Below are 9,574 nucleotides of genomic sequence, written 5' to 3' on the forward strand. Positions count from 1 at the left end.
CACACCAGAAAATATCAGTGCCACAAAAGAGCCAATTTTCTCCCCCCTCCATCAGTGTTAAGGCAAATGTTGGAGGAGAAAGAGCAGATTTCCCCGGTGGGAACCTTTCAACCTTCCCCCTCTCCTCATTTACCAAATCCTGGAGGTTTGGGGGCCAAAGCAAGGCTGCAGTGGGGGCAGGCACAGGCTCGTGGTCCCTGCTGGAGCATCAGGGGACAGCCCAGAGAGGGACAAAGCCATCCCAGCCTGCCATCCCAGCACATCCAAAGGCAGCTGGCAGCAGCTCCCTGAGCCAGACCAGCTCCATCAGCCGGAGCACAGCCTGGGAGAGGGCACTGGGAGAGATGGGAGATGCTGCCCAGCTCCAGCAAGGCTGGAAAATCCAAACCTGACAAAGCCAGAGGCAGCAGAGTGAATAAAATCTGATTTACTGGTGGGTCTGTACCACGGAGTCCAGGGACTGCAGAGCCACGAGGAGCAAGTCAGGATATGAGTCAGGCTGGTGGCTTTCCAAGGAGGCAGAGGAGGCTCCTGCAGCTGAATCCTGGCTGTCCAGACAGGGCTACAAAACAGGAACAGATTCCACATTGCCTCCTCAGAGCAAAGGGTGCTGGGCTGAGGAGGGACAAGGGGCAGGCACATCCTTTGTCCTGGGGCAGGAAGGGCTGGCAGCTCTCAAACAACTGCTTGGGGACTCCAGGAAAATGTCCAAAAAGTGTCCAAAAAGATCCAAAGAGGTGCCCAAAATTTTATTCTGCAGGACTCGTTAGGCAAGGCTGGGAAATGTGATGGCCAAAGATGCTCTGCAGTGACCTTCCTGAGGAGAACTGGTTTATTTTCAGAGCCAGCTGAGCAGCAAGCTCATCTACACCTGTTATTTTCACAATTCCTTCCACAGTGGAGCCCTTGGGGCTTTAGGTAGAGCACAAACAGCCCCTGACACAGGAGGAGGGGACTCAGACACCAAACTCCCATCACAGATATAAACCCCAAAAAAGCCTTTCAGGTCAGGGCATCTTGGTTAAACCTTGCTGTTAACTCAGACTAAATTCCAGGGCTGGGCTAGTCCAGGATCTCACACAAACACTCCCAGGAGCACAAAATGTGCAGGGAAAAAAGCAAAGCCCAGGCTCAGCAGCTGCACAGCCACAAAGCCCAGGGCTGGGGATGAGATGCCTGGAGAGCAGCACAGATTTGTTCCACACTCAGCTCTGCACTCTGTTTGCAGCAAAGAGCAGCCAGGAGGGAGAGCCCAGCCCTGCCTGTCCATCCCTGGGCACCTGGCAGGCTCCAGAGGACAGCAACCCCCCCCAGAATCCACAGAACCAGAGTTCAGGCTGGAAAAGCCCTCTAAGATCAATTCCAACCCATCACCCAGCACTGCCAAAGCTGCCACTAAACCCTGTCCCCAAGTGCCACAACTTTACACCCATCCTGAGGGTGGAGGGCAGGGAGTGCTCCCACCAGAGCTGTGCCATGGGGTGAGCACAGCCCTGAGCTGCACCCAAAGCACACACAAAGCAGGCAGGAAAAGTCACTTTTATTAGAAGCAGACTTTTCTCCAGGGCTTTTTTTTATGGGGAAATCCAAATGCAATTTCATCAACGCTGAGCTTGAAGCTGCCAGAGGCAGACTGCGATTAAGCCAGCCTTGTCACAGCACCTGCATCACCAAAAAACAGCATTTTGATGGCAAATGAGCAGAGGTTCTTCTTCCCCCTCCTGTGGAAGGAGCCCTGAGGTTCAGAACCAGCAGGACACGAGGCAGGAGAAGCTGGGTGGCTGCTGGCTCCCACAGGGGTCACCCAAATTCCATCCTGGGGCTCATCCTGGCAGCAGGGACAGCGTCACCAGGAGCCCCAGGGGTGTGAGGATGCTGCAGGGACAGCTGGGCAGACAGATGGACTCAGCATTAACAGGACAGGGTCACCCTGGTGGGCACTGAGCAAGCCTTGGGGTGGGAGCAGAGCCACGAGATTGTTTTAAGAGCACTGGAAGTCCAAAGGAGCAAATTGATGCTGAGAGTGGTGTGAGGAAATAAAAATTTATGAAAAAAATGCTGCACAGCTCAAAGAAGGGGGATCCATGGTTTAAAAATCAAAGCAGAGAGTGTCTTCAGTTCCCTGAAGTGTGGCCAAACTCGCTGACTGCAATTCCCCAAACTCACTGCCATCCCCAAACTCACTCCAATTCCCTCAAACTCGCTGCAATTCCCAAGCTCACTGCATTCCCCAAACTTACTGCAATTTCCCAAACCTCACTGTAATTCCCAAGCTCACTGTCCCTGAAGTGCGGCCAAACTCGCTGACTGCAATTCCCCAAACTCGCTGCCATCCCCAAACGAACTCCAATTCCCCCAAACTCACTGCAATTCCCAAAGTCACTGCAATTCCCAACTCACTACAATTCCCCAAACTCACTCCAGTTCCCAATCTCACTGCAATTCCCAAGCTCACTGCATTCCCCAAACTTACTGCAATTTCCCAAACCTCACTGCAATTCCCAAAATCACTGCATTCCCAAGCTCACTGCAATTCCCAAGCTCACTGCATTCCCCAAACTTACTGCAATTTCCCAAACCTCACTGCAATTCCCAAAATCACTGCATTCCCAAGCTCACTGCAATTCCCAAGCTCACTGCATTCCCCAAACTTACTGCAATTTCCCAAACCTCACTGCAATTCCCAAAATCACTGCATTCCCAAGCTCACTGCAATTCCCAACCTCCACCACCCTCCATCAATCCTCTCCAACCCCACACAGGTCCCCCACAGCCCTGCACCCTAAATCAATGGGATCCTGATCCTCCCAGCCCAGCTCTGTCCCAAAAAGCCCTGGAGCAGGCTGCTGGGATTTTTGGGATGAGCACACTTGATCCATTTCTCAACACAGTTTGAGGGGAGTCAAGTGGAGAAGGGGAAGAGCTCCAACACCGGGAAAAGGCTTTGGCTCTTTAAGAAACGACAAAGAACTGGATCAAAAATGTGCCCTCGGGTCAGTCTGAAGCAACATTTCTGTCCCTGCCAAAAATCAGGTCCCTTCTGGCTCCAGATGAGCTGAAGGAAAAGGCTCTGGGGCTCCCACACCCACAGAAGTCGGGGTGCTGGGTCCCATCCCAGCAGGCTGAGGTGGGGATGATGCTCAGCCCTGCCACAATCCAGCCCAAATTCCCTCATTTCCCCAATTCCTCACCCAGCTCAGCCCTAGCCCCAGCAGTGCCAGTGCCAAAAAACCAGTACCAGTGCCAAAACCCCTCCTGCTCCTCTCTGGAGGGAGCCAGCCCCAGGCACCCCCTGTTCCTGGCACAGCACCCCGGGCAGGATGGACCAGCCAAGCATTTTTTACAGCTCATCAGCAGGGACAGGAGGCAGCTTCCAGTCCCAGCTTAGAAAAAATCCCACAAAATCGCTTTTTTTTTCTTTTTTTTTTTTTTTTTTTTTTTTTTTTTTTGTGGCTTTGTGTTTTTCAAGGCATCTATTCATTCAAGAGCCTGTTGCTGGTAGGTGTTTAATGCAGGTATTTAGCTCTCATCAATCATTCAAGAGCGTGGAAAAAAAAAAAAATAAATAAAAGTTTTCACTGCTTTTCAGGCTGCTTGGCACAGCTCACAGCATCCATCCAACAGCCTCCACCTTCTCCTGCCCCACCAGAATATTTATGAGCCTTCAGCTGCAGGTTCAAGTTGGATCCTTCAAGCTCAGAGGGTCCCACCTCTGCTGACAGAAGGCTTTAGGGTTCTGCTTGGCATGCAGAGCTGGGCTGGGCAGGAAGAGTGGCACAGCTCCTGCTCTGCAAGGAGCTCACGAGGCTGGCTGGACACACAGAGCACCTTTCTTCCCTCTCTTCCCTTTGTGAGGCTCAGCACATCCCAACGGGAAGTCAGTGAGACACAGTAAACAGGGATATGCAACCAGGCCATTTTTCACAGCCTTTTTTTTTTTTTTTTCTGGAACAGAACTCAGTTTCAAAGAAGCAGAGAGTAAATAAAAAAGCCAGCGGAGCTGAGCAGGGTAAATCAAGAGTGGCTACACAAACCTTGCTCAAAGAACCCACCCAGCTCTGATAACACTGAATTATATTTAACTACTGTCACGACATATGGAAGCAATTACAAGCACTGCAGCTATAAAGCCTTCAAGTGGCACGTTAAAAACCCCAAATCCTTGTGAAAAATCACCTGCCCCAAATCCTCCACCTCCCCTGTACCTGGGGGAGGCTCCGAGCCACCTGCTCCCAAGTTGTCACAGCACCTCCATCACCAATAAACAGGATTTTGGTGGAAATGGAGAAAAAACAGCAGGTAAAAGTGACAGCTCAGGCAGGTGTGGGGCTGGCAGCAGAGCAGTGGGCAGCCCAGCCACCACTCCAATTAGGTTTGCTGCCTCTCATCAGCCTCCAGGGCCCCAATCAAACCTCCAGGTGCTGCAGGGAGGGCTGGATTCCCTCTGGAGAGATGTCAATGTGCTTCCAAACAGGAATCCTTAATGAGCTGGCCATTACTGCTGACTTCAACTCTGCGCACCCACCAGCACATTCAACCCGTGGCTGCTTCCCTGCCAGAATCCAGGAGGTTCTGGAGCAGGAAAATGAAGATATTGAGCAGTGCCAGACCAGCCTTTGATGGGGAGTGAGTGCAGTGTGATATCTGTGGGAGGCTTGATGTTAAATCACACCACCAGAGCTTTGTGCAGGCACCAATTTCCACCTCTCTTAAGCCACAGAGATTTCAGCAGCTGCTCAGACAGCCAGGGCAGGGCAGTGGGGCAGGATTTGGGGGGTTATTGCTTCTTTCCCAGGTGTTCTCCCTTGAATTAACCCATTCCCCTTCAGCTGCAGAGACTGGGAGCAGAAATGCCTTTCACAGCATCCCCACGAGGGATGAGACTGAAGCAGAGGAGGGACAGAGATCTGGAACCCTGCAGGAAACTCCCAGATCCCCAAGTTTTCCTGGATAATTCCTGATCCAATCCCCCACTTGCAAAGGTGTCTGGCACAGCTGATGCAGCCCCCACGAGCTCTCTGCTCCTGGGAGGCAGCAGGATTCCCTGCCCACCTCCAAACACATCCAAGGCCCTGCCAGGAAGGATTAATTTTATCTAAGACAAATGCCAAAAAAAGAAAAGAAAAAAGGAAAACCTCACAAAATTCATAGCACCAAATATCAACCTCACCCAAACATGCAGGTGTTTTATTGCACATATTTTTTGTGCTGAAACAGGAGTGGAGAGTCATTTAATTTGTATCTGACCAGAGATTTAACAAAATTAAGATTCAAACCTAATTATTGATGGAAATGTAAAGCTTAAAGATCTCTGTCTCACTCCCAAGAACACACAGTGACAGAGGACTGGAATTAGGAGGGGGAATGGGGAGAGGAGTGGGGTTCTGGGGGTGGCTCTGGGGCAGGGAATGCAAAGCAGAGGGCTCCCACCTCTGCTCCCACCTGCAAATTCCAAATGTCCTTTGCATCACGCTCTTCCAGCTGGCTGGAAAATCACCCTGAATGACACCCCCAGAAATCCAATCACAGCCACAGACATAATGATCAATAAGCACCGAGGGCAATCACCCTCATGCCGCTTCCCAGCTCTCCAGAAACAAAGAGAAGCACGGACCAGAAATGAAGTTTTACTCCATCAAAAACTGGCCTCGCATCCAGCGACTCTCAGAAGAGAGCTGGGACTCAAGATTGTTTTTCCTGTTTATTTTGTTGGCCACTCTGGAAGTTCTTTGGGTCATCCCATCCTCCCAGGCACCACCAAACAGCAGATTTGGGGTCTCTGGAACTGAACATGAAAATAAAGTAAACTTCAGACTGCAACCTAACGGGGTGATTTGCCTCATTTATTTAATTAAGCATCATGTATTAAACTGCTGCTGCAGTCTGGCCTCTCTGCTGCACAAGCACAGGGAAGTTTTATGAGGCTGGGGAGATTTTAGGAGGACAGGGACACCAGTCCCTGCAGCCTCCCTGCCTCACCTCGCAGCACACCTCCAACAGCTGCAAGGAAAAACAAATCAGCACTGAAAAGGATTTTTAAAAAAATAACACACAAGTGCCTGGATCTTAAAAGTGTTTCTCTGCAGAGATGTGATTTCACCTCTGGCCTTTGAAACGCTGCTCACCTCGGGCAAAAATCTGTTTCTCATTGCACACCTGCACACCTCACTTAATTCAGCAGGAAAGGTGGATGACAGAGAATTACTGGGTGTTTCAAGTCTAGCACAAGTGTCTTGTCCCCTGGCATTTCACCTGATTAATAACAAAATGAGCTCTCTAGTGAGGCAGACAGCTGGTTAGCCAGTCCAGCCAGCCAGGCAAAATGTGCATTTATCATCAAAAACAGCCTCTGAAGTTCCTCGGCCTCACGCATCCCTACCCCGTGTCTGGGCACATCACAGCTGGGTGACAGAGACGGATTCCTACACAATTCCTCTGAAATTTGGTCCAGAGACACTGGACTGCTCCCCCAGAGCCACAGCAGGGCTGGGGCATCCCAGGGGGGTTTGTCCCCTCTGTGGTTGGGCTCAGCCCCTTCCTCCCCATCACCTCAGGGCAGCAGAAGGTGCCTTTAACCACCCTGGGAAGAAGCCAAATTACCAAAAGAACACCAAACACATCAAATATAAAGGCTGACTCTGAGTCCCATCCTGGCTGAGGCATCAGCTGAGCCTCACCAGAGCACCCACTCCCACAGCAGGGGATGCTCTGCAGGTCCTGTGGGCTCAGCTCTGTGCTGGTCCCCTCTAATGACCTCATTCACAGAGACAGGGCCACCAAACCCATCCCAATCAGCCCCCTAAAGCTGTGAAAGCAGCCAGGTGGGATAAGCAGAAAGCAGTTTGGTTAAAGACAGCAGGGCTGTGAGCTCTCCCTCCAACCAGCAAACACCCACCCGGGCAGGGACAGCAGGAGCCTCCTCTCCAAACCACCCCAGGCTGCACACAACCAGAGTTCAGGCTGGAAAAGCCCTCTAAGATCGAGCCCAACCCATCACCCAGCACTGCCAAATCTGCCACTAAACCCTGTCCCCAAGTGCCACATCTTTACACCCAGCCTGGACTCCCCACAGGGCAACTACCGCACCAAAATTAGCTTTGTAGGATTACAGTATTTCCTCAAAAAAACCCCAAAACACGGCGTGCCATTCTCAGCACGTTCTAGGAAAGCTCCAGCCCTCCACATCCACAGCTCCTGCATGGCAGTTTATATTTGGAAACACCAGCCTGAGCGGAAAACAGTTTGATCAGTTCATAGCCTGAAAAGCCAAAAGGAAATCTCCCAGCATTGTTCCACCCTGGGAAGAGGCATCAGGACGTGTTTTTATTTATTTACTGCGGGCTGGGGATTCCCATTCCGGTGCTTTGCAGGATCAAGGACATCCTCACAGCAAAGCTCCCCAAATTTGGGAGCTCCTGGCTGTCCTCAGCCACAGCAGCCACACGTGGATGTGTCCTGCTGGGTGAAGGGGACAAACTGGAAAAAAAAACATGAAAAAACATCGCCCTGGAGGGAAACTCCAGCGGAAAAAGGGAGAGGGATTCTCTCTCACAGCACAGGAACTGAGCTCGTGCGGGCACTGGAGGTTGTTTATCCTTGAAGGCTCCAGCGAAGTTACAGACAGAAAGTTTCCCTTCAAATTTCACCGCTAGAACCTGTTGTTCAAAAATAAAAGCCGGCGCTCTGAAACGAACTTGAGCTGAGATGAAATCAACGCAGGGGCTGCCGGCGGGCAGGGCACAAACCCCATTCCGTTTGTTCTAATCGATTTCACTTCCCGATTCCCATGCAAATACCTGCAGCTCAGCTTGCAAAAACACCAGCGGAGCCCTCAGACACAAAACAACCTGAGCTGAGCTGATTTTACTTCTTTTTTCTTTTTTTTTTCTTTTTTTTTTTTCCGTTTGTTTAAGCCTCCTTCCACCAAACCAACCAAGAACTGGAAACACTTCCAAGGATGGAGCTCTTTTAAAGGACCCAAATGGGAAAACCACGATGAGAGCGGGGCAGGGGACAGGGCAAGGGTGGCATTGGGGTCCCTGACCCGAGCCCCCCATCACCTCCCGCTGCAGGGATGCAGCACCGGGGCTCGGACACTGCTCTGGCCTCGCTCCCTGCCCTGCCATGCTTAGGGCAGGCTCACAGAGCCCCAGAGGTTCGTGTGTTTTCATAAATTTATTCATTTATTTTGCTTTGAGTCTTCCCAGCCAAACTTTCGTCCCGGCGCCCGCTCCTCCCGCACATCTCAGACGAAGCAGCGCCTCCATGAAAACCCCCAATAATCCCATCTCCTCCTCCTCCTCCTCCTCGTAGCCCTGCTATTTGCTTTTGTTTCGCCAGGGCTGTAAACACGAGGGGGATGTTTCCCTCCTGCCCGGGGGGTTCTCTGCCCGCCCCGGAGCCTTTCCCAGCGAGAAACCGGGCGGATAAAGCCTGGGAGGGGCTGCCGTGTGTTAGCAAAATTAACCCACAAACACCAGAGGTTTATGTCCAAAAAGGAGACAGAGGAGTCCTTTTACTTTATTCCAATAAAGGGAGAGGCTATGGGGCATTCCCTTAGGGTCTCTCCAATTTTTGGAGGACGCAGCCTCCCTTTTTTATCCTAATTTCCCGGCCGCATTTCATCCGGGAGGGGTGAAACAGACGGTATTGCATCCTATTCCAACCCATCCCATCCCATCCCATCCCATCCCATCCCATCCCATCCCATCATCCCACCAAGTTGAGCAGAGCAGCAGCCGCATCCCGGTGCTCCGGGGCTCCCGGTGCTCCGGGGGGTTCCCCACCCAGCGCTCCCCTCCTACCTGGGACATCTGCGGCCTGAAGTTGATGTCCTTGAGGTCGATGGAGCCGGGGGACAGGTTGTGCAGCAGCTGGCACAGCAGCACCCCGTCCCGCAGCGCCTGCGCCAGGTCGAAGACCACGGCCGAGGGCCAGACCACCCGGTGGTTCGGGGGCAAAACTTTGCAGTCGATGAGCCAGCGGCCGCACTGCCGCCACTCCTCCATGGCCGCGCTCTGCCGCCTGCCCCGGCCTTCCTCTTCCTCCTCCTCCTCCTCCTCCTCCTCCTGCCGGCGCTCAGGGGCCGCGGGCAGCTGCCCCAGGGGCCGCTGTGCTCGGCGGCTCCGCGCTACCGCCCCGCTCCATCGCCGCCCGCCGGCCCCGAGAGCATCGCTCCGCGCCGGGGCTGCGAGCGGGAGGAGGAGGAGGAGGAGGAGGAGGAGGAAGAGGAGGAGGAGGAGGAGGAGGAGGAAGGAGGGCGGCGCGGAGTTTTCCGGCGGAGGGCTGCCCCTGCCCCCGCTGCGGCCCCACCGCCTCGGCCGGGGTTAGGCGCGCCGCATCCTCCGGGAACAAAGCGGCGGATGGACGGACGGACGGACGGACGGGCGGGCACGGCGGGGCCGCCCCCCGCTCAACTCCGTGGCGGTGCCCTGTGGAAACTTGCGGGGGCCGAGCCGGGCAGCCGCCGTGGGGGCGAGTGTTTCTCCGTGGCCCGGGCAGCCCCCGGAGCAGCCCCCGGCCCGCCCCCGGCCCGCCCCGGGCAGCGGAGCAGCCCCCGGCCCGCCCCCGGCCC

The 9,574-nt window shown here is 53.6% G+C and overlaps 1 protein-coding gene across 1 annotated transcript in view; it reads right to left on the bottom strand.

The window, feature by feature from the left end:
• Nucleotides 1-9,574, bottom strand: part of VAV2 (vav guanine nucleotide exchange factor 2) — a 126,832-nt gene that overhangs the window by 110,835 nt on the left and 6,423 nt on the right. The window contains exon 2 of the mRNA XM_041483864.1: nucleotides 8,805-9,187. Coding sequence (XP_041339798.1) covers nucleotides 8,805-9,187 — 383 coding nt within the window. The remainder of the gene's footprint in view (nucleotides 1-8,804; nucleotides 9,188-9,574) is intronic.

Source organism: Pyrgilauda ruficollis, unplaced genomic scaffold (genome assembly GCF_017590135.1).
Source record: "Pyrgilauda ruficollis isolate IOZ18807 unplaced genomic scaffold, ASM1759013v1 scaffold62, whole genome shotgun sequence".
Lineage (NCBI taxonomy): Eukaryota > Metazoa > Chordata > Aves > Passeriformes > Passeridae > Pyrgilauda > Pyrgilauda ruficollis.